The following is a 26,107-nucleotide window of genomic DNA, read 5'->3' as shown; positions in this document are numbered from 1 at the left end:
TTATTTATGAGAGAAGAAAATTAGAAATTAAGCTGAATTGAACTGAAATAATTTGAGCTGAACTGATTGAAGCTCAACTGAAATTAAGCCGAAAATAACCGGCCCTAAATCTTAAACATTGCTAACGCAATAGATCAACCCGAATTGAAAACTTACAACCCGAAACGGCGAAACATGACCCACATGCAAATACTCCAAATTCCGAAATGTTTAAAACGTAAACAGACCGACCGGTTTAACATCGTCTGCTTGAATTTAACGTCTGCCTTTCAATCAATAACCAAAAACCCTTTCTTCCCCAAAACCCTAATTCAATGATCAGATAACAAAGAAACCCCAATTTTCAAATCAACCCAATTTTAATTTTACCCTAGAAAGCCTCAATTCCACTCCCATTTCTTCAACTATGCTTAACAATGGCGATATTGAATTTAATTCATCCGCCATTAAAATCCCTCTTTCTTCACCTCAAAATCCCATCTCTCACCTCCCATTTTGCTCTCAATCCCTAACTTCCACCCTCTCACAAGCCAAATTCTCAATTACCCAGTTCCTAGATTCCCTCAAATTCCACAAAAAACCCATCAAATTGCGCTCTTTCCCATCACCATTGCTGTGCTCTTCGACATTGGCACTGAACGAGTCGACTCAGCCTCAATCCGGTGGTGCTACTGTTGGTGGTGGTGCGATTGAGGTGGCTCAGCCAAAGCCGCCGGTGAGTCGGACTCGGAGGGAGGATGAGGAGAGAGTGTTGATTAGTGAGGTGTTAGTGAGGAACAAAGATGGTGAAGAATTGGAGATGAAGGACTTGGAATCGGAGGCATTAACGGCGTTGAAAGCGTGCCGGGCGAATTCGGCATTGACGGTTAGAGAGGTTCAGGAAGATGTTCATCGGATTATTGATAGTGGCTATTTTTCTTCATGTATGCCTGTTGCTGTAGATACTCGGGATGGTATCAGATTGGTCTTTCAGGTATATAATTTTGAGTATATAAATAATATTTTGATATGTTCTGTTTTAATGCATATTAAATTTGATTGAATGCTGTTGCTTATATGAGCTTTGTAATTGAGAATAGATGAAGTTATAATTTAGGTTGTGTTATCGGAATGCACTATGTTGTTAGTCATCTGAAAGAGAATGAACCTTTAGTGAACATGATTTGTATCAGTATTAAGAATTTGAGTAGTAACCCTTGAAATTGCTGCCAGTGAGTTTTTAGGATTGCCAGCGTTAAATAAGATAGATTGGAATGAGAAATGCAAATTGCTGAGCCGTAGGTGCTGTTTGTGGTATCTTCTCTTTGTTACAAAGCGAGTAAAAGGGGACTCGGAAGTTTAAACGGAGGGAGAGGGTTGGGGTTTTGAAGTTTCATCTATATTTTGAAGGGTAGAGGGATTGCATATTTGCATCAATATCATTTTGTCCAGGAGCTTATTTGATTTTCTCTGCCACGGTCATATATCCTCGTGGCACGTGCCATATTACCTTGTTATATGTTTTCTGCTATAGTCAGTATCTAAATATCCCTTGGACCTCTACTTTATGTCCATAGATATACTATATGATCATGCTGTTGTTTTCTTGTTGAATATAGCTGCCCTGAACCTGGACATTCTTCTTTTTTGAGGTAGCTAGTTTGTTTGATTTGCTTTCTCTTTTGTCGCACAAGGTAGAACCAAACCAGGAGTTTCGGGGATTGGTGTGCGAAGGAGCTAATGTTCTTCCGTCCAAATTCGTAGAGGATAAATTTCGCGATGGATATGGTAGGTTTTTTTTTGTCTCTCTGTTGCTAGAGTTTGTGAGCTACTTAAAGTATTCTCTCCATTAAATTAAATTTATCATCAAGCTGTGCAGGAAAAGTGGTCAATATCAGGCATTTGGATGAAGTGATTGAATCCATCAATGGATGGTATATGGAGCGTGGCCTTTTTGGCATGGTTAGTATTTGTTTCTTTTATTCATTTTAAGGTTATTAAATTATTCTCTTTTGTTACCTTTTTCCTGAAGTCAAAGCTGTAATAAGTTGGAGCAGAACTGCAGAAGATTCATTATTATATTCTTACAGGTTTCAGGTGTTGAGATTCTTTCAGGGGGTATACTAAGGCTACAAATTGCTGAAGCTGAGGTCAATGATGTCTCAATCCGTTTTCTTGATCGAAAGACGTAAGTTTTAAATTTATTATATTTGCTTCTTTATTGAGGCAATATTAAGAAAAAGATATGGGCAAACAACAAAGAATGGTGGCTATGTTCTGTCAACCTTATCAAATAGTTTCACATAATGTTTCATGTTGAAGGTATTTATGCTACAAAATTTAGTGGATGGTGACTGATTATGTTCCACTGATACTGTGATTAATAGTTTGATATAATGGGTTCATAACTAATTGTGTAAATTTAATTGTTTTCTTTTAGCCGTGAGCCAACTGTGGGGAAGACAAAGCCTGAAACAATACTCCGCCAGCTTACAACTAAAAAAGGACAGGTAAAATTATTGCATTCACTGTTGACTTAGGGATGCTACTGAAGAATATTGTATATTCCTCTCTGCTAATAGCCGTAATCAACATTCTGTTGGTCTTTTGACCTTATCTGTTGAAAATTTGTGATTTACTCGTACAACTTTTATACTTTTTTTAAAAAATTATTCTTGATAAGACTGGCTGTTTGAGCTTTTGTAGATAATTTTCTAGATATAGAGTTCTCCGTCACCTTCGGAAAATCAATTTCAACTTTCAAGCAGAATTGTTTTATGGAAATTTGTAGGGTTTCTATCATTGGTTTACTTGCCACTGTGATTTTTATTTTCATTTTTTTTAATGTATTCCCCATGCTTCCTTTGCAGGTTTACAGTTTAAATCAAGGAAAAAGGGATGTTGAGACAGTTCTAACTATGGGAATTATGGAAGATGTTAGCATTTTTCCCCAGCCCGCCGGAGGTAACTATAAATAGCAATTTTGGTATCAGTTGATTTCAAGTTCATGTGATGCCATGTTAAGTTTTTGATTGTAAGGTTGGACCTTATCTTGGTCAAACTTCTCTCCTCCCCCCTGGTCAATGAGTATCAGTTTGCAAGCGTCTTTTTTCTAATGTTTTAGAAAAATAATCATTTTTAGTCTTCTGCTGACCACTGGTTCACTGATGAATTTACAATGAATGGGGTTCTGTTGCTAAATTTGTAGTTGGCATGGCTGCATGGCAAATTCAAGCTGCTTAAATTGCATTTTGATTCTGGTTAAAGACATGTTGATTTCGCTCTCCAGATGATGCTTGAATGTACAGCCATTCAGATTATTATATTGTGCTATCCTCTCCTGCTTCTTTGTGGCCTTAGGCCTGAATTTTTGTTGATAGGTCAATTGATCCCTGGCTTCAATGTGTCTGATGGTTGGTGGAGTGGTTGGTGGAGAGGATACCCTCTTCTGCTTGAACCTAGGCTTTGAATTGAATTTTCTTGTTACCCAGTAGCTCAACTATTTAATATATATTTTGCCTAGGAACCAAATTGTTTGGCTTCAGTTATCTCTTCATTTAGGTCTTGCTGTTGGTGCCACTTCATTACTCTTTAGAGACTATGGTGATAGTCATGTTGGAAAAAATACGAATTATGTTGATGGAATCTCTTTGAATTTGGCATCTGTCTTATTTCCAGTATTCTAATGTCTTTCTTTTGCTTCCTACACTCCAGACACTGGTAAGGTTGATTTGGTAATGAATGTGGTTGAGCGTGTGAGTGGAGGTTTCTCTGCTGGTGGTGGAATTTCGAGTGGGTAAGACAATATACTGTGACAATGATCTATTCAGTCTTCAAAATGATGGGTCTTGGCTATGTATGTTTTCTTCTGATTCATTATGGTTATATAAATTTGCAGGATAACCAGTGGTCCATTGTCAGGTTTGATCGGAAGGTACTATTCTGTTGCTTTGGAGTTCACGACATAAAGTAAAAAATCCTCATCATTCATGGCTTACATGCCATAGTGATGGATATCCTTTAGAAAATTGTCCCTTTTAAAGTTCTTTATAAACTGATTTGCATATCTATGTAAATAATTCATGTATGATTTCCTTGGTAATTGTGAGTTGCCTTAGGCTCTTAGTATCTGAACAGGCTATAATTCTTCTTTACCAATCTTTTGTTTTTCATGCCGTTGGCAGGTTCATGGCCATTCCAATTAGAAGCCTGTTTTCTCTAATTAGTACTTTTTGATCTTATAATTTTTTACAAGAATTCTTTTTATCTTAATTTTGGTTGCAGCTTTGCATATTCTCACAGAAATCTTTTTGGTAAAAATCAAAAAGTCAATGTCTCCCTTGAGAGGGGGCAAATCGACTCTATATTTCGGATAAATTACACAGTCCCGTGGATTGAAGGTGATGATAAGCGTACGCAACAGTCAATTATGATTCAGGTGATAAGCCACAATCTTGCTTATCTATCTTCTATGATGAAAAGGTTATTGCTTTTTTTTTTTTCTTTTTTTTTTGCGTTTTTAATTTGGTCCTGTCACTTGTCTTAATTGGTCATCCAGAATTCAAGAACTCCCGGTACTTTGGTCCATGGTAACCAGCCCGACAATAGTAACATAACCATTGGCCGTGTAACAGCCGGCATGGAATTCAGTCGTCCTCTAAGACCAAAGTGGAGTGGAACAGCTGGACTTACGTTTCAGGTATCAAAAAATTAGCTGGTTTCACGCTTCATTTATCTATTACCGGAACGCATTGCTTTTTCTGGTGGTATGTATGGAAACTTTGGGCATATCATTGTCTGATAGTTATCCTGGTGAACTCATGTTACTTGTTAAATTTTGTATTATTTACCATTTATGCTATTGCAGCGAGCTGGTGCTCATGATGAGAAGGGGGATCCTGTTATAAAAGATTTTTACAGCAGCCCTCTTACTGCAAGGTATAGGTCATTGCTGACATCAAAATTTGCAAAGTCTGCCACTTTTTTGCTGTCTGTTATTCTTGTATAATCTTTTGAACTGTATTTGATGTGCTATTATTATGTTGTGTTCAGTGGAAATACTCATGATAATATGTTGCTTGCCAAATGCGAGTGTGCCTACACTGGTGATTTAGGATCCTCAATGGTTAGTTATCTGTTGATTTAGAAACACGTAATTTGTTCGTCATTCCTTATTTTGCTCATATTGTACCTTTATGCAGTTGGTCTTCAGCATGGAACAAGGTCTTCCTATCTTGCCAGAGTGGTTGAGTTTTAATAGAGTAAATGCTCGAGCCAGGACAGGGGCAGAAGTTGGGCCAGCCAATCTTCTTTTAAGGTTTGATATGCTCCTTGGTTTTGTTGCTTGTGTGTAAATAATTGGTACAATCTTCATTTCTTCTTTAAATTTTTGAACTTTTTGACACTAAATCAATAGTACCTTTGGTTTTTCAGTTTGTCTGGTGGTAATGTGCTGGGTAAATTCTCTCCTCATGAAGCATTTGCCATTGGTGGCACAAACAGCGTGAGAGGATATGAAGAGGGTGCTGTTGGCTCAGGCCGTTCCTATGTGGTTGGCTGTGGTGAAATTTCCTTTCCTCTGGTACGTCAAATGCTCAGCTGATTGCATGTTTTTCCTACAACTTGTTGTCTCTGTATATGTAGACTTCGAGTCCGAAATCCTTAAGGAAATGATCTGCTTCAATTTCTGCATCTCTTAAATTATCTTGTTATTTAAGTATGCCTAGTTTTTGGAAATGAAGACTTTGACACCATTTTCTTTTATGTGGGAAGTCGGGAAGGTGGCTTGGGAATGTCTAATATTATGTACATTTAACCTAGCAAGCATCACTACTTACACTAATTATTCTATAATTTTGTTGGTTAAAGCCTTAGCATAACTAGGAACCTAGAATGGACCAATGTGGTACAAATGGAAGCTTTGAAATTTGGTTATTAACATCCTAGAGTCTTAGCAAACTAGCCAAAGTCCACTGTTTGCTTAGTGCTTGACGTCATGCAGTTGCTTTTACATTTTGCATTCGTTCAATTCACTAGAAGTGTAAGAGCTTCTAAGAGAGGATGCAACCAGAAAGGCAGAAAGTGTATGTGACCTTTATGCTTTGAATTTTATCCTTCTGTTTCCTGGGAATGCAGTGTAGATTATCTTGCCTTTTTTTTGGGCTTTAAAAAGATAGTTAAAATTGTGATACTTTCTTTGCTTGTTTTAATGATCTTAATGGTTTACACTTAGGCCCAATATTCAGTAAAAATAATTTCAGTTCAGTAAAATTAATTTCAATTAAGTAAAAATAAGTTCAGTTCAGCAAAAATAATTTCAGTTCAGTAAAAATAATTTCAGTTCAGTAAAAATCAGTAAACTCAAAGAAGAAATATAATAGAAAATCAGTAAAAATAATTTCAGTTCAGCAAAATTAATTTCAGTTCAGTAAAAATAATTTAAGTTCAGCAAAAATAATTTCAGCTCAGTAAAAATAATTTTAGTTCAGCAAAAATAAGGTGAAGTGAACGAGGCCTTACTCTTAAATTCAACTAGATTATCAACAAGATCTCGTTGATACCATTGACTTTTCCCTTGAACATAATGTTTTTCTATTTCAGTTTGGTCCAGTAGATGGTGCCCTTTTTGCTGATTATGGAACTGACCTTGGATCAGGCTCATCTGTTCCTGGTATGTGCATCTTTTTTCCAATCTTATGAGCTCTTTAGAAAGGCATGATTTTTTGTTTGTCCACATAGGTCTAGATACTGGTGGATTAAATTAAATTTGTGATGTTCATAGTATTATGTTTCTTTTGTATTTGAAGGTGATCCTGCTGGTGCAAGAAGTAAACCCGGTAGTGGGTATGGCTATGGAGCTGGTATCCGCGTGGAGTCTCCTTTAGGTCCTCTACGGCTTGAATATGCCTTCAATGACAAGAAAACTGGGAGGTTTCATTTCGGTGTTGGACATCGTAACTAGCAACTCTTCTATGGGATCTTTCGTAATCGTTGCGTTCCTAATCAAAGTTTTTGTCCCTGAAATATAAATTAGCATTTAGCCCCCGCGCCACATTTTTAAAATTCACTGTTAGAGAGGTTCACAATTGATGTTGATTCAGCTTACTTGTGATAGGGTTTACACATGAGCATATCCCTGTAACTGTTTCTTCCTGCTTCAATTGTATATTATCTTTTTCCATTACGTTTTGTGAAAATTATGCGCATTCGGGATCATAATACCCTTTATCACATACTCTTATTTTACACATTCATTAACCTCATTTGATTTGGTTTGTTTGGTTTTTTTTTAAAAAAAAAAAAATGAAAAAGTTGCATGGTCAGTCGGTTTTGACGGAAAAATTGTGCAAATTGGCCCCACCTGAACTTTTGTCTTTTGGAAGGCTTCCCATCAAATATTTAGTAAATGGATAAGTAGTAATATTGGTGGGAAGGTCTCCATTTTCATTTTTTTATCAAAATAGGAACCCTAATTTCTCAAGCTTGTAAGGGCGGTGATGGATATAAGTTGCAAGTTAGTCAAATAACATGACTTATCTATGATCATACAAATAAATACTTTGAATAATTTCATGTTGCTCACTAATAAATACTTAAGCATATGCAACAAACTGATCAATTCAAGCCATCAAGTTTGAGTTGACCCATCTTCACGTTGTGCCGACATCAGGTTTCTCTATATAACTTCTAATCAAGTTACAATTTCTCTTTAAGACCTTTGAGTTAAGTTCATATTTCTCTTAAATAACTAACTCCGAGTCAAATCCATGTCATCTCTATCAAAGTAACTAGTTAAAAATTAGTATAGCTCTAAACAAAAGTAGTGGTCGACATACAAATCAAGATTTGATAATAAACAAGAAAATGAGACATGAATAAGGACATAAGGACAGGCAAAGCTTAAAGAAATGTACACTCGTGTTGCCTTGAAAATTGTGAAGCAAACACATGCAAGATTTTGTCATTGGATTACCCAATTAAATCAGCAGAAGATCGGATCACTTTGGTCTAATCTGGCGGCCTTCATTTCACAGAGATAATACAACTTCTTTGTACAATGGGAACTAAACATAATCCCATTTTCCATCTATTTTATTTTCATCGTGAAATAATTAAGGTTGTTCCATATAATATGGTTGTCGAGCGGATTATCAATTAGTTCGAGTAGTTTTAAATTGTAACTAACGTGTTAATTTCACTGATACAAAATCTTATTACCATATAACTAATACTTACGGAGTATAAGTTTTCATTTAGTATGTATAGTCGTATAAACATATCTTTATAAGACTAGATATTAACGGGCAAAATATAGTACTAACAAACATAACAGTTTGGGCTTGTTCTCTTCAGTTTAATTTCATTTCAGTTCAATTTAGTTCAGTTCTAATCAATTTAATTCCTAATTTCCTTCTCTCATAAAATATTCATTTCAGCTCTTTTCAGTTCAGTTCCAATCAGTTCAGTCCAATTCAGCTTAGCTCCAATCTATTCAGTTCAACTCAGTTCAGTAAATTAGAATAAACCCTTAAACTAGTGATACCATATGTGAATGGAGAAAGAAGATGTGTTTCTTAATAACGAGTTAGAGAAGTACGTACTCAGCTCGAAACCCGCAAGGAGTGTTTGTCTCAAATAAAGACAGGAATTTCTTAGTAAGGTGATGAAACAAAATATTATAAACAAAATGAAAAAATATATAGTGTGATAATATGTGTGTGTGTTAGCAACTTAGCATGATTCTATGTGTCTAATTATATTGGTTAGACCACCCTGCAAAATTAGAGGTATTTAATGTCCCCCCGCCTCTCCTTTTTTTCTGTTTATTGAAAATGCCCACTTCAATTTGATTTGGGAATTTGCAAATCCCCAAAATTATTTTCTAATTTTTTTTTCTATTATTTTTTTTCTTTTTTTAACTGTTACATTTCTTCACCTCTACTTTGGCTGCTCTCTATTTTATTTTCTTATTTTAAAAACTTACTACGGAGTATGTCTTATCCAAAACAAGCAGGGTTTTCTTCCCCAAAAGCTTGCCCCCAAAGGCAACCTCCTTTTTTGCTTTTCTTTCTCGAAGCTAACTCCATTTTACATTGTTTTTTTGTGTTCAAACATTTTTGCATTTTGTAAAATCAACAATGTTATTCATTGTATAGTACTTCATCCGTCTCCGAGAGAATGATCTTTATGGCCTAAATCTAGTCCTAAAATGATTATTCTATTTGCATTAAAATACTCTCCAATTTACAATAATATTTGTGCAAAGTTAGCTTTCCCGCGTAAATTTTGTTTTTTCATATACTTATATTACTCTCTCTCTTTACTTTTTTTTAAACCCCATATGAATTTCACTGTCTAATGTACTTTTACTACTATCTTTTTCACTTTTTAAATACCCGCAAAATCAGCCCAAAAGGATCGTTCTTTCGAGGATGGAGGGAGTATTATATATGGTTCCACCCACCCAATTGGACTTCTAGAGGGTATTAGGGTCTATAGGTAGCTTCTTGGCAATTTTTATTTACGGGTCAAAAAAAGTAAAAAATTGACAAAATTGAAGGCTATAATACACGTTTTTTGGGCAATTTCGGAGGTTTCGGGACCTTGTGTCGAAAAGTCTCGAGATACCAGGGGATACATCTCAGGGTCATATAATGTCGTTTGGAATCATATATGATCATTATATGTTGCTATAAATGTCCGTGGTATCCTCGAGTTTATGAAATCGGTGCAAGTTGTAAACGGGTAAATTGACAGTTTGAAGGCATATTGGATGGTTTTACCCACCCAAATGGACTCTCGGGGTGTCTTAGGGTTCATGGGAAGCATCTCGACAATTTTTGTTTCCGGGTCTAAAAAAGTGAAAAATTGTCCAAAATTGAAGTATAATACACGATTTCGGGTCAGTTTTTGACATTTTTTTCAAAAAATGAACTGAATACATGAGGTGACTCCCGGGGTCATATAAGGTGGTTTGAAACCATAACAAACCTATAAAAATGTCTATAAAGTACAAAGAATGAATTATGTTTCTATTTTGAAATTCATGAAATTTTGGAATATAATGGTGTGTCACAAAAGTATATAGAAGTGATGTGACTTGATAATAATAATGTCATATGAATATAATAATGTCATAAAAGTATATTAAAGTGATGTGACTTGAAAATAACATGTAACTATAATACATATATATATATATATATATGGAGGTGTAAGCGAGATGAGATGAGATGAGTTGAGTGTAGCTTTGTAGCCTAATAAAACGCTAGTCCATACATGACATATCCTTATTTCTCCTCGACTTGATTTTGGAAAGTTATTGGGCTTTAATTCGACCTCCAAAAGTTTGGCTTGAAACTTGATCCAAACTCAAAACTCGGATTGTTGTCATTGTTATTTGCATCTATTTGTTTTTGTTTTGTTACTATTTATCGCTAGAAGTAAATTAAATACAAATTTACATGAACTAATAAAACAATTAAAGGTCACTTAAAAGCAAAACTAATAAAATTAGTCAAAACTATTAGATTTAAATTATTTTAAAGCAGAATTTGATTGAGATATCAATCCCTCAAAAACTAATTAATCAAGGTAATATTTAATTTGATATATAGCTAGGCTTATATATGAACGTTTTTGGATCCCAAAACAAGACTAATTTCTACCAACCCTCTTTTGTTCTTTGTCTAACTCTAGAATTGTTGAATAAAATTAAAATAATTAGGGTTTGTTTGTTTCTCATTGGCCGGTTTAGCAAATGTTAAGCATTGACTTAAGAAATGAAAATGTTGGGTTTAATGAGAAAATGTGTGATGGGACAAGAAAGGGGACATGAAAAGCCTTTCTATTTGACTTTGCCTTTTGGCACGTACACTCACTACTTAACTTCCCTAGAAACGTGGGATATTATTATTTTACTCCTGTTCAAATTGTCACTCTTATTTTCTCTCTATCTCTAGTGTTCAGCCATACATACATACATGCCTTCACAAATTCTATTAGACCAATCATCATACAAATATACGAAATAAGGGCCTGTTTAAATTTACTGAACTAAGCTGAACTGAATTAAACAGAACTGAAATAACTAGAGCTAAAATGAATTGTTTATGAGAGAAGGAAATTAAAAGCTGAACTGAATTGAATTGAACTGAACTGAAATTAAGCCGAAGAGAACAGTCCCTAAGGTTCTGTTTTTTTGAGCTATTGTAGTATGCTCTGCTCTACAAAAATTTATTTGGCTCTACTGATATTTGCTTTGCTCTGTTTAAAAGCTTAAAAGAATAAAGTCTAATTCTTATTTGTCGTGTTTAAATGCCGTACTTAAATTAAAGGAACTATGATTATTATTATAATTAAGACGTTACATACAATGCTTACTTTATTTCTTCCTCATTCTCCAACCTTGTTTTTACTCTTTATTACATACATCATGATTACATGCATGTGTTTCATTTCTTACAACTTGATTTTTATGACGTGCATGTTGCTATGATACAGCTTCATACGGAATACTAAAATCCATGATATGTATGTCATAATTTTTTCTTTTAACTATTTATAGTAATTTCATCATTTTAAAAGGTACTAGTAGATTGAATAAATATGCTAGCTTAGGGCTTTATAATAATGAGTTTTGTATCCATCAATATATTACGTATATAACTAGTAACAATGCTAGCATAAGTGTGTATCTTTTCTTCTCAATAAATAAATAAAATAAAATAGTAATGCTAGCTTAACTTTTATAGTTTTATGTATACATTTGTTTCACGATAATAGAAGAATTAGGGCCTGTTCTGATTGACTGAAATCAACTGAACTGAACTGAACTGAACTGAACTGAACTTATTAATTAGTGATTTTTAACTACGGATTAGTGGTCTTTGATTATATATTACTATACCTATGTGTATATACAAATGTACTATTTCATATGACATAATTATAAAATTTATAATATAATTATAAATTTATGGAAAATATATTAAAAACTTGAAACCTCTAAATATTTTAAACATATATACTATTTAATTTTAAAATAAAATAGTATTATGACAAAAGAACACAAAACACTTACATGTAGCAGAAAAGCAGCTATGGATATTGTCCGACAAGAAATAACTGATCAGATATGGGAGTCAGTTCAGAGGAATGCCGAGGTAATGGAGGAGCTTGGTGGACAAGAAGAAGACGAAGAACTAACTGACTATGAAAATTAGTTTAAGTTGTGTAGTACTCTAATTTTCTCAATAAGATTAACAATAGAAATGTGTATCAAAAAAATAGAACCATTTGAACAATGAATTGTATCGATATTATTATTATTATTATTAATATTAATTATTGTTATTATTATTATTATAATTAATTATTGATTATTATTATTAGTATTATTGTTATTATTATTATTATTATTTATTCATGATTATTATTATTATTTATTGATAATAATAATAATAATAATAATAATAATAATAATAATAATAATAATTATTATTATTATTATTATTTGTTGCGTCGTTGTAATAAGAGCTTAAAAGAATGAAATTTGGCTTTATATCATTAGCAATATCATTAGACATAAGAGCTGAACTGAGCTGAACTGAACTAAACTGAACTGAACTGAACTGAGCTGAACTGAACTGAACTGAACTGAATTTCAACGGAAGAGAACAGGCCCTTAGTTGAGGGGCTTGCCCCTCTTTTCAAAAAAAAAAAAAAAAAGAAAAGAAAAGAAAAAGGAAGAATTAGTTAAATCTTCAATAAATTTCATACGAAATAAAATATTATACATACATATACAATGTTACAAATAATAATTAGACCTTTAAAATATAAAAGTTCATAGAATTTATGTAAGACACGGCCCAAAAATTGTGGAATAAGTAATCATTTGTTGTGTATGACCACATATATATATATATATATGTTGCTTAAGTTGCTGGTAGCTAAGCTAGTGGATCCATGATGATACATGTGGGACTACTAAACTATACACATGCATAAGAGTGACCAACATAATGAATAAAATGAACATAGAAAGAGTGGATTTTCATGAAAGAGGCAGTTTAAAGATAATAAAAAACATTAAATACTTTTTTGTCTCTTAAAAATAACCTCTTGTTTCAGAATAAATGATACAGTCAAAATCAACATATAAATAATAAAAACGATTAAAGGTGTTAACTGTTTTGGATTGAAGAGAGTATTATTTCCATGTCTTTTTGGCCAGGGAAGCCAACCTTTTAGATTTGACCCATAACGAACTATTTGTTAGAAACTGTCCACTTATTTGATTGATCTCTTTCTTTCGTTCATCTCATGTGCCTATTTTCACTAAATCATGAGTTAGGTCCATGTAATTTTAAAAGACAGAGAGAGTATGAAATGCAATCGACTACTACGACAATAAGTAAATTGAATAGAGGATAGTTTATGAGTTACATACGTACAGTAGGACAACAAAGAATTGAAAGAGAAAACAAATTAAAGAGAGTTCAATAAATGATGTTGTTGTATACAAATGAAAATTGGAGGTGGTACAACATAGTGAAATACAATTGTTCCTTTGGCTCTAAATGCACAAGGAATGTCAATCATCCATATTGTCTCCATGCCCCTACCTAAGCTAAGTTATCTTATTCTCTCTCTTGTCATAGACCCATCACATTCACATTCACATAAAGCCTAGCTACCTTCAAGTGGGTCCCATTATCAGGGTTTTATGGGTCCCACTTTATATTAATAACTTTGAAATTATTTGGTATAATCATGTGTGCCAAATGATATTTGAAAATGAAAGAAAATGTTGTGTTTTATAAAAAAAAAGAAACTATAAGAACGAAATTTATTAGGTTAAATTACTTGGAGATCTACTAGATATTGTATGTGGGATTTATATACATATATAAGGGTAGAGACAATATATACTTGATACTTGAGGCATTATATATTTATATATATACTCCGTATGATGCAAAACTGATAGGCGTGTCGTGTATCTAACAAAAATAATCAAACTAACTCTGCTACGTAGTTGAGCAATAAGTAGGGGTCGAATCCCAAAAGACTAAGGACTAACTAATTAAACAGACTCAAATTAACACTAAGCAAGTAACCAATCAATATCGAGAAATCTATTACTAGAACAATTACAAACTATCAAGCAACGGAAATTATAAATGAATTAATCAAGAACTAAAGACATCTAAGATTAAGTATCCCCACTAATATGAATTAATGCTATAGAACAATCCCTTTCCCTCAATTAAATCAATAAATATTCCACAGGACACATGCTCCCTGAAACAATACTAAGAGTTTCTTTCGATCAACTAATAGCTTCACTAACATGCAATCATACCTATTTTCATGGAATCATACATATAAAAGACATTAAGAACGGCGTCCTATAAGTCCTAGCAAGAACAATTAGCTATTTTCATGCATAAAGGCTCTTACTTTTAATTAGGGTTCTAAAATCAATTAAGAATCAACTTTCGTTGTAAACCTAATTACATTCAACATTACTATTTCTAGTTAATCATTGATGATAAAACCAACCCTAACAAAGAGGAATTACAAATTAATTAAATTGGAAATTAAATAACACATTAATCCATATTAGGGTTCAACCTAACCCTAGATTATGAAACTACTCACACATAATAATAGAGATAACAAGACAATTAATTAAAGAAACGTAATGACAATAAAAATTGAAGAGAATAAGGAAGAGAAATCAATACTTGGAATGAATTATGAAAACTTGAATCTTGAAAGTAACGTAATACCAAAAGCTCTAAAATAAAGAAATCGATAAAAGACTTCTAAAACCTATTTATATCCTAGCATAAAACTAGGTATTTCTATCTTAATAGGACTCTCAAACGCCACCAAAACGAGTTGCCACAGGCGGGTTGTGGAACGAAGAAAACCGCCACAACCAGGCTGTGGAGCGGGCTGTCTTCGACTCTCCTTTGCTTTAATAACAGACGCCCACAGCCAGGTTGTGGCCGAAAGGTTGCACGCCACAACCAAGTTGTGGAGCAGGATGCTGCAATGGTTTAGGATGCTAGAAACGCTCCATATAAAGAAGTATCTCGCGATCAAAATGAATTCCATGCAAATCGAGCCCTATTCCTATAAAAACAAAAACAAACAAACCGAGAAGAGCAATATTGAAATAGGAAGTTTAAAAGATTAGGAGAATGAAGAAAACACAATAAAACATGACCAAATATCACATATAAATCGTGTATAATATCGTGTTATCAAAAATGATAATTATATTAGAGACACATGAACAATAATATTGCACTCGATCAAGTGTCGTTTTTAACATCAATTATCACGAGGTATAAAAGTTACACTTAAGAATGAAATAATTATAATACGGAGTATATGTATGTGAAGAATTTTAATAAGGGATTTTACCGTACCATTCAATAATTAGCACCAATAATTATTTTTTCCATACCCTACTCTTTATCCTTGTATGTCTATGGAGAAAGATAGAGAGGGATCTAGCTAGGGAGGTACTATAGAGCAAATAAACACCAAAAGAATCATAAAGTAGGGGTAATAATTCAGATATATATTAAAAGCATGTTATTATAAATACATGGTTAATGGTAGAATTGACTAGCCATGCAAACACCTCAAATAAGGTCAAGTGTAGATCTATTAAAAAAACGAACATGTTTAAATTAGTGGGCTTTCTATTAATTTGACTTGTACCCTTCACTTTTCTAGCAATCCACTCTTTCTCTTTGTCCTTCTCAGATCAATTCTCCTTTTTCCCCTTATATTTTCTAAACTAGTACAATGGTGAAAGTGATATACCAGGTCAAAATCTCACAGTCAAGAGATCAAAATAGAACAACTTACCATTTTAGTTTTTGTTTTTCCTCCACCCCAAATCAGTTGCTAGTCATGTTACATAGGCTATATGATTTAAATTAACATACAATTCAATGTAATAAAATTAAGTCTAGGTGAAGGTAATGCATAATATTACCTACACTCACGGGTTTATTGTAACTAACTTGTATGATAATAATGTGCAACTAACCTCTTTCAAAGTTAACCTTAAATTAACAAAGAAAGTACTCTATATATGTTATTATTATTATTCATAGTAAAACTCAACATATCCTATAAGTTGATTAGAAAAAAAAAAAAGAAAAAAAAAATGTACTCGGCATTAGATCAAAATTACGAGATACTATTAAGTCTATGTAGTGTATAGTACTTGGGCCGAATTTATGAGCCCTAATCTTGCTAGATGGTATATATATATATATATATATATATATATATATATATATATATATATATATATATATATATATATATATATATATATATATATATATATATATATTTGTGCATACCCTAATACAAGATACACAACTCTATTCTCTCTAATCTTTCTATTCTTAACATTGTATCGGAGCCAAAACAACACTAAACCCTAAAAACTCTAAATATTTTTTTTCTCTAATCTTCTCTAATCAACAATGGTGGACGACACAAAAATTGATCCTTCATCTCCCTATTACCTCGGCGTCGGCGATCAGCCAGGGAATTAGATCACTAATGTCATCCTAAAGGGTGATAATTTTCTTGCTTGGTCTCGTGCTCTCTAATCTCTCTATTCTTGACAGTTATACCTTAAAATAAAAAATTAAAATTAAAAAAATACTATGTGGGTCCTAATAACATATTTACATCTATTTTGACATGTGATATATGGGCCAATGATATTCTTTTTCTTCTGTAGTATAATTGGAAGAATACTCCCCTAACTGTTATTGTTCCTCCAGGATGATGTTATCTGAAACTATATTATAAATAGAGTTTGGTTCAATTTTCGTTGGCATTGAAAAGAATAAGCACAAATTTTAGATTGACATAACTATTAACCTATCAAGTTCCAACCTTTAAAAAGACTTTAACACAAAGAAGAAACAATAATAATAATAATAAGCAGTTAAATTATTGTAACACGTCAAGAAAATTGATGAAAAACCTTGTCAATCAAATTTGACGCATCAACCTTAAATGTAATTATAACCAAATTGTCAGAACAAAATGGTTGCAGTAATAATAATGATAAAAGTTACTTATAATATAACTGTTGATTGATATTACAAGGTATGTTATGTTATGTACTCCGTACCATGCCATTCATGTATCTATTTTGGTGTCTGATCCTCTCTTCTAGTTGTAACTTGACGGTTCAATTATTAGTTTTGTTTGTGATTACATTTATATATAATACTCCCTTCGTTCTCTTTTGTTTGTCACTTTTAAAGGAAAATTACGGAAATTATTAGGATGATAGGGTATTGCAATTGTAAGGTATGTGGGAAGAACCTTAACCACTTTCTTTTCCGTGTGTCAAACAATTTCAGAATTGTAGGAAATACGTTACGTAACAAAATCATATCGAAATCATATATAACTAATATTAGTTCATGTAATCCTATGGTAGCATATTGTTTGGATTATGGTTGATGAAATATAAAAAGATGTTAATAAAAATTACTTGGTCAATAATTTTAATGTATATGCTTTATATGAATAATTAGTTATTCGTATACATTAATAGACGTAAAAGTGTTGCGATTAATCAAAATCAAATGGAGTATCGCAAAAAGTTAAAGGCTTTTCAATAGCAGTATCTATTTTTGTCTGGATGATCATCCAGTGGTTATTGATAATAAAAGACTGTAACCAGTTTATTTATGGAAGTGTTAACAGTGAGTTGATGTGAATGTAACAGAAGAGACTAGTTTGTTTGTAAATTGTAAGGACCCACAAACTCACACCAAAAAAAAAAAAAAAAAAAAAAAAAAAAAAATTCTAAATTCAATTTCTCTCTTTATTTAAAAAACAAAACAAATCAAAAGAAAGAAATTGAGTGAAAGTTTAATTAGTTAATTTTCTCTCTCTAAAAATTGGTTAATCTTGTTCACAAACTCTGAGCCCACCCGACCAGTGTCTCACCCACCAAAGCAATTGCTGGGCAACATTGCATTTTTTGCACCCTACTTTGTTTCCCCTAGGATATTTTCACCTTTTCTTAATTTTATTTTCTTTTACTTTCTCTCTCTTCTTTTGGTAAATAAATTAATTGGAGTATAGAAAAAACTTTAGTGTATGTTCCTTGGTATATTAATTAATAACGGCTGCTCTCATTTTAGATTTTTTATTTTTATTTTCTCAAACTTTTTATTGTGTCAAATCTGTAGAAAGTTACATATCCAAGTTTAATTTACAATAAATACAGTAACAATTTTAAGTAAATAAAAGTCAGGTGAATAAGGGTATAGAACACATCTTTAATGTCATTGACCGTCCCCTCTTAAACCAAAATTTAATTATTATATTATTGTAAAATGTATGATGATGAAGATATCCGCGTATCAACTTGAATAGAAGTTAGAGGTCGTCATACACTAATTAATTATAGTTAAAATGTGAAAGTAATCATTATTAACTTTATTGTAAAATGCTTAATAGAGAAGTTTTATGGTGGTAATAGTTTCAAAAATGATGATAAGACTTTACATGCCATTGTGTCGCACTGTTTTACTAATTAATTTTATATTCGATTCTCTTCGCTATACGATTTTCTCACCCATATTATTTGTAAATACATAAGTCTGGCTTATTACTATACGAGTATAGCCCGATTTTCACTTAATGGAAATTTTACTTTGCATACTATTTTTTTTTTTTTCGGAACATACTCTGTATACTCTTAATTATTGAGTATTATATTACTGAACTACTTCATGTATAATGTCTATATATAAAGTACATGTAGCTATTCTCTTTGACCAATTATATCATTAATAAGTAATAAACTAATACAAAAAATTAGGAGGCATGCACAGTTATATTAATTAATTAATTATGTGAACCAATAGGAGTAGTAATTAATATCAACATAACCAAAATAATTTTATTATTTTTTTATTATTTTTTACTAAAGTGTAATTTTATTTCCCCCAAACAAAAAAAGGTTGTCACTCGTGTATCCATATTAGACTTTTCCCATATTTTTGTCTTATAATAACATGTTTGTATGATTGTGAACATTAAGCTTGTGGGAAATGGGTGAAGATTAAAGGGAGACAACCTTCAACCATATTTTTGTGAACTTGTCTTTATTGGCCTTATTTGCTTAACTTCTTCTGTTATTATTAATCTCAAATAGTTCTATAGACATTAAAAAAAAAAAAAAAAAAAAAAAAAAAAAAATTAAATCAACACAACCTTCATCTTATAGTCACGAAAAATAACATGTCCTTTGAATCTAAAACTTCACTCTGTTTTGACGTACTTTACAAGACAATACAATCACTATTCAAATCGGGAAAACTTTTAAACACACTCCGTTTTAGACAAAGTGTTCTATTTTGACTTTTACATTGTTCACATATATCACTTTGATCAATATTAGTATTTTATATGGATTATAGCAATCTAGGTGCTTGCTAGAATCACTTGCTTGTATAATTTTCAAATATTAATATTTTCGATATATATTTTCATTAACAAGAAATAATTAAAGATCACTTATTTTGATATTGAAGGGACGGAGACAGTAATAATTCACACAAAATTTTAGCACAAATTTTATAGCAAAATAATTTAGTCACTAGTCACAAGTGATATCTTGTCTCTCCTTTTTTACTCAACAAAACTAGCTTTAATTTCCACCTCTTTTGTTCTTTATATATATATATATATATATATATATACATATATAGTTTGAGTCCCACACATTTTTATTTAACCTACCTTCTCCATCACCTTCTTCTTCTCTCTCTTTCATATATTTTGGTGATTATGCTCCCTTCTTCCTTCTACTTTTTCCCCTACCTTTTCTAAATAACCTTCCCCTTTTTTTTTTCTTCTTCTTCTACTTTCTCTCTCTAACTTTCCATTTTCTCTCTCCTCCTCCTCTAGATTATACTACTACTACATACAATAGCAACATCTATATATAATCATACCCTTGATCTTTCTTTCTATTATTAATTTCTTTCATCATGTCACATAATCCTTACTTTAATCATCACTATTACCCCAATATTAATAACTTCTTCCCTAATCATAACAACAATATCATTAACAATAATAACAATAATAATCCCTATGATTTTAATTTCTTCTTCTCTAATAATAATAATAACCCTCAAATTTACACAAAATCACCCCCTTCTCCTCCTCTCAGAGAAGCCCTTCCTCTCCTAAGTTCAAGCCCAGTAAAAAACAATCATCATCATAATATTAATCTCAATGAATATGATGATAATAATAATAATATTAATAACAATAATTACAAAAATGATATTATTAAACATGATCATTATTTAGAGGAGTTTTCCACTACTAGTGCTCCTATGGATGTGGATCATAAGTTCCTTCTTCATGATGATGAAGACGACTACGGCGACAACGACAACAACGACGACGACGATGATGTTACGGTAGCCCTTCACTTAGGGCTACCAAGTTGTCAAGCATCCAATCTAATATCCGCCACCACGGCTGCCACGATCACGACCTCGATTTCCTCGTGTTCTACCACTTCAGATCATCACAACAACAAGAATAGTAGGATGATGATGATGAATACTGATGAGAGTTGTAGATCAGAAGAAGTTACAGTTGCATCAAACTATATTAATATTAATATTAATAATAATGATAATTCATCATTAATTGGTGGTTATTGCAATTCAATTGGAACAGTTAACAAAGGGCAGTATTGGATCCCAACTCCTGCTCAGATTTTGATTGGTCCTACTCAGTTTTCTTGCCCTCTTTGCTTCAGAACCTTCAATCGTTACAACAACATGCAGGTAACCTCGATCTCTATGTATCTCCGTGTTTATGATTTTGTTTGATAAGGATAAGGTTGTGTACATCTGAACTTTCTATTGACCTAGGTGTCGGTGTTCTGGTGTTTCGACACCTGGGTTGGTGTTGGTAGTGATTTTATTGTTGAGGTGGTTGTTATATTTGGGTTAGTAATCCATTTTCATACCCTACTTAGTCTTTTGGTTTGCTCTTTTCATGTTTTGGTGCTCTACTATTCTTCTTCCTTTTTTTGTGTACCTTATTTCAAACTCACTTTTCTTAAATTATTAAATTAAAAATTAATTTGATTTTCTCTTAATTAAATTAAATAATAATCCTTCTAGTTTATACGAACTTTCAATTACATTTTGACTTGTACTAATATCAGCCTTCAATTAGGGTTTTTCTTGTTCTTTGAAATTGTAAATTTTCAAGTTTCAAGTTTTTAAATTTATTGCCATTTCCTTTTTTTTTTTCTTTAAAAAATTGTAAGATTAATTTATTGGGATTTGTAAACAATTGATCTAACTGTTACTGTAGCTTCAGTAGAGAGAGACCCTGGTCCAACTCAGACCAACATTTGTACTCTCTTTCTTTCCTTTCTTTTTTTTTTATTTTTTTATTTTTTAAATAATATTTTTAACTTTTAATTTAATTTTTTTTACTCTCTTTTTATGTTGATTGAACGACACAAGGTGGGCAATATGCACTTTCAATAAACAAAATAAAAATTCTTTATTTTTCTTCTGATTAATCCTTGAAGTTTGTGTTGAGTCTCATAGTCATAGATTTGTGTGCAACTAAAATACACACACACAAAAAAAAAAAAAAAAAAAAAATCCTCATTGCTTGCTTAATAATTTCCCAAATAGCAATTTTTCCAATTTAATTTTCTTATACATTTTCTCGAATTATGATTACATGTTATGTAAGCGTCCTCATCATATTTCATGAAATACAAGTAACCTAAAGTTGAAATTTAATGACAAAATTACACTTTGTATATTGGTTCTACGACCTTATTTGTTTAGTGGTTTTACTTTAGTAATCTCCTTTTAAGTACTTTTTGTCTTGTAGGACACTGCAAAAATATATTAGTAACTAGCCTTTATCATCATTTTTCACCTCTAAACCAAAGTAGTAGATTTTCTTTTATAAAAATCTTGACAAAAATTGTACAAATTAGGGCGAGTTATATAGATTTTACAAGAGACGGGTAGCTATTTGGATCAATTCTTTAGGAATTATACAGTATATAGCTATATCTTGTATTAAGCACAATGTATTCAACTTGTGAAAGTACAATTGTTAGACATTATGTAAGAAACAAACAATTAATTGTGGTCCCTTGACATAATTTTAAAGAAATTAAAACATCATACATTGTTATTTATTAACCCGTATAGGATGGTCCATTATTAATTAGGGTAACAGAATTAATTATGATCGTTAACTATATTATAGTACTTCTCCCTTCTTCAATTGGGCAATAGTACTAGCTAGCTAGGAGTGGTTTTTTTCTCAACAATTATTCCTTGTACTTTCTTCTTTTATTCACCTAATTTTCATACAACAAGTAAAACTCTTTCTCCATCCCTATATAATCGACCATACTTTTAATTTAGACCGTCACAAAATAATACTCTGTATATATTACTTTCTAAATTCAGTAAAATAAACATTTCAGCATTTTACCCCATATTACATGATGATACATTGGTATGGTGATCGATATGAAGATCATATTCACAACACAATCAATTACATATAAAAAAATACCGTATCAAATGTGGCCTATTGTTTAGGAACATATGAGTTTAGATGTAGCTTAGGTTAGCTTATCTCGATAATCATGCATGGGCTAAAACATACATACACGAGCTTTGAAGTACTATGTTTTAAGATATAGGAACATTTATAAGCTTCAATTAATTCCTTGTTATGTAACCAGGTATCTAAATAAGCTTCTTGGAGAATGAAAACATATACACTGCATTTAATGCAATGTTGCCAATGTATGAATATTTCAGAGAAGTCCTCTTATTTTGGAGCTATTTAATAAAAGCGGCTCCCTATAAAGTATATAAACCACCAAAATATTTAGAAAAAATAAAAGAAAAGTATTGACTTGTTGACCCACAATCTTATCATCGATCTTCAAGTTTTGTATTCCAAAAGTCATCATCTTCCATTGGCTCTATTATAGGACTACTAGCTATGTTACTCCTCCTCTACTACTAGTACTATTTTTGTATAGTATACAATACATATATACACGATAAAACATCTACTGTTTAGAGTTATTAAAGTTTTGCTAGTCGACTTCAGCTAATTTATTTGGTAAAGTCACGGTCTTAAAAGTTAACACATGTACGTGCAGTAATAATATTAGTATTATTACAACAATTTGGAAAATTAAACTATATATGTGACCTAATAAGTGATGATTTATGTTATATAGATGCATATGTGGGGGCATGGATCACAATACAGAAAAGGACCAGAATCCTTAAGAGGAACACAACCAACAGCCATGCTAAGGCTACCATGTTATTGTTGTGCACCGGGTTGTCGAAACAACATCGATCATCCAAGGGCGAAACCCTTGAAGGATTTTAGGACCCTCCAAACACATTACAAGAGAAAGCATGGAATAAAGCCTTTTGCATGTAGGAAATGTGGTAAACCATTTGCTGTAAGAGGAGATTGGAGGACTCATGAGAAAAATTGTGGTAAGTTATGGTATTGTACTTGTGGTTCGGATTTTAAGCACAAAAGATCTCTTAAGGATCATATTAAGTCCTTTGGACATGGACATGCCGCGTATGGGATTGATTGCTTTGAAGAAGAGGATGAACCGGCTTCTGAGATCGAACAGGATAACGAGTCAAATCAATGAGAACGTATGTACATGTTTGATCGATGATGGTACGTACGTATGTAGCTAGCTAGGCAGAAGAGGAATGTAGTTGTTGTTAAATTAGGTTTTTTTTTTTTTTTTTAAGGTTTTGTTTGTGTATGTAAGGTTTAATTTACGTTTAATTTTCCTCTCTCTTTGGTTAATTAGGTTTAAAATTTTTAGCTTAAATTAGTTTTCATTTCTCAGCTCTTTTTTTTCAGCTATGTAAACAACTCATCAAGAGTTCAAGTGCAAATTAAAGTCATAATTCCAAGAGGAAGAACTTTTGTTTGTTACTTTTAATTATATATAATTTCCCAAATTTTAAGTTTTTATGTATGTTTTTTTGTCAAGTCATTTAAAAATGTAATACCATGTTTATTATTAAGAAAAAAAGTTTTTGCATTTTTATAAAGTAAAATTAATTCATTAATAGAAGAGATACACGACATGTACAAAATTTTTCATGGATGAATATACATACATTGTTGTAGTATGATTAAGATGTTAGGATCTTGGGTGTAAGGATGATCTGGATTTAGACAGATTTTTCTTATAAATATTAATCATTCCAGCCATTTTTTTTTCTGTCTCAAGGTGCTAATATATAACATATTTAATGCTTCAAGAAAAAAATAAAAAATAAAATCAGTATATAACATATTTGATTTATATACATGTAAATTAAAGTATATTTTCACATGTAAATCAATTATATATCCTTGTTTAGTCTCCTTTGAAATAATTTACTGAGTAGTAACAAAAAAAGATTTCTGCTTTATTTGAAAAAAATATATGTTAGTTCATGTTATTATTGTTTCTTTTAATTATCAAGTCTTTTTTTGAGTGGGGGTTGGGGTCAAGGTAATTTTATGAACTAGAATTATCCACAACTGTTATTATGTTTCAAAGCCATCATTTGTGCAGTGTGATTAAAGTTAAGATTCAGACTTAAGCATGTTTAGATGGGTAAATGGGTCCCAATAATCTCCCTATGATATGGTCAATTATAAGATTGATTATGTTTTATAACGTTCATTTGATTGATAATACAGATTAAACTAGACAAACTCAAGTTGTAGCAATTGTTATGAATAAAAAACTTTAAGGAAAAAAAACCATCCACTCACGAGGAAAGTTAAATTCTAATATAACTCAAAGTCTCTAATAACCGATAAAAACTTAGAAGTAGACTCAATTTAACTTTAATAAAGATAGACCTGATTTAATTTGATTCATTTAATTATTACTTCTTCATTTTTAGCTAGGTCATCAATGAAACATGGTGCCACACTATGCTAACTCGGATAAAGTTGTATATGCATTATTCTATACCCTTTTTTTCGCCGTATATCTTATATCTATGGAATATGTAGACTATGTACGAAAGTCACAAAATCCGCTTATACACGAGCTAGGTTAAATGAAATGCATGGAGGTATGAGGTACAAATAAATAAAGAGGGTTGTCTAAAATGGAAGTGCTTGAAAGAAAGCATAAATGATAGCTCATGGTAAATGTTTGCAGATTTTGAGTCCTAATATAAATGACCTCTAACTTCCATATTGTCTAAGTACGATTTGGGACCTACGATAGTAAATTTGGGTGCCCATGAAAAATTCTGATCAACTAGCAGACGAAATTTTGCCTCATTGGTTAGTCCTTGCAAAGTTGCACAAGCTGTCAATATACACTTCATCCGTCTTTTTTTCCCTAGGTTATATTCGATCTACGTCTTGATTAGCACCGATGGTTAATTAATTTACTTCAATCTTTTTGATTGAATTTGATTAATAATGAGTTTCTTATACAAAAATTTTAAAAAGATTTTACAAAATTCGTATCAACTAGCAAAATAAAAATACCAAACATTTAATTACATCGTGGAATAATGTAATGCACGATTTCAACTTGTCATGAGATTTAATTTTCACCTTATGTTGTTTTGGAACACTAATTAGCACAACTAGGGCGAACCATGATTATAGATAAAATAAACTCAAATAAATTAAGAGCAAAGAAGATAATTATAGATCAAATAAAGCCTAATTCAATATTCCACAAACAATCATGATTATGATCATTAAGGACAAAAAAAAAAAAAAAAAAAAAGGCTAAATTAAATTGACAGCAGCTATAAATTAGGTATAATTATGAATATTACTGCAAACAGAAGAAGTATTTACAGCTGAAATAGTAATAAAAATTCAGTGGCATTGGATTGTGATAACTCATAAAATAGTACACTCCACTCCACTACACTTCACTACACTACTCCAGTAGCAGTTCTTACAAACAAAAAAAGTCAATAACATTATATGTAGCTCAAGAATACTACTTGTA

General features: G+C 31.7%; 2 protein-coding genes across 2 annotated transcripts; both read left to right on the top strand.

Moving 5' to 3' along the window:
* The first annotated feature begins 246 nt into the window (after positions 1–246).
* On the top strand, positions 247–7,226 carry LOC145575868 (outer envelope protein 80, chloroplastic-like). Its single transcript, XM_081633658.1, has 16 exons — positions 247–973; positions 1,674–1,767; positions 1,859–1,941; positions 2,070–2,167; positions 2,420–2,489; positions 2,850–2,943; positions 3,694–3,775; positions 3,878–3,913; positions 4,264–4,417; positions 4,538–4,678; positions 4,847–4,917; positions 5,032–5,104; positions 5,181–5,296; positions 5,413–5,560; positions 6,580–6,649; positions 6,786–7,226. The coding sequence occupies exons 1-16, from the start codon at positions 407–409 to the stop codon at positions 6,938–6,940; spliced, it is 2,052 nt and encodes a 683-aa protein (XP_081489784.1). The 5' UTR covers positions 247–406; the 3' UTR covers positions 6,941–7,226.
* A 12,724-nt stretch (positions 7,227–19,950) lies between these two features.
* LOC145575867 (uncharacterized) lies at positions 19,951–24,101 on the top strand. The gene is made up of 2 exons (XM_081633657.1): positions 19,951–20,867; positions 23,327–24,101. Exons 1-2 carry the CDS (start codon positions 20,052–20,054, stop codon positions 23,762–23,764), a joined length of 1,254 nt encoding a protein of 417 aa, XP_081489783.1. The 5' UTR covers positions 19,951–20,051; the 3' UTR covers positions 23,765–24,101.
* Positions 24,102–26,107: the final 2,006 nt, after the last annotated feature.

The sequence above is a fragment of the Chenopodium album genome, chromosome 13 (assembly GCF_948465745.1).
Source record: "Chenopodium album chromosome 13, dcCheAlbu1.1, whole genome shotgun sequence".
NCBI lineage: Eukaryota > Viridiplantae > Streptophyta > Magnoliopsida > Caryophyllales > Amaranthaceae > Chenopodium > Chenopodium album.
The sequence above is the reverse complement of the archived record's forward strand: the minus strand, read 5'-3'. Positions and strand labels throughout refer to the sequence as shown.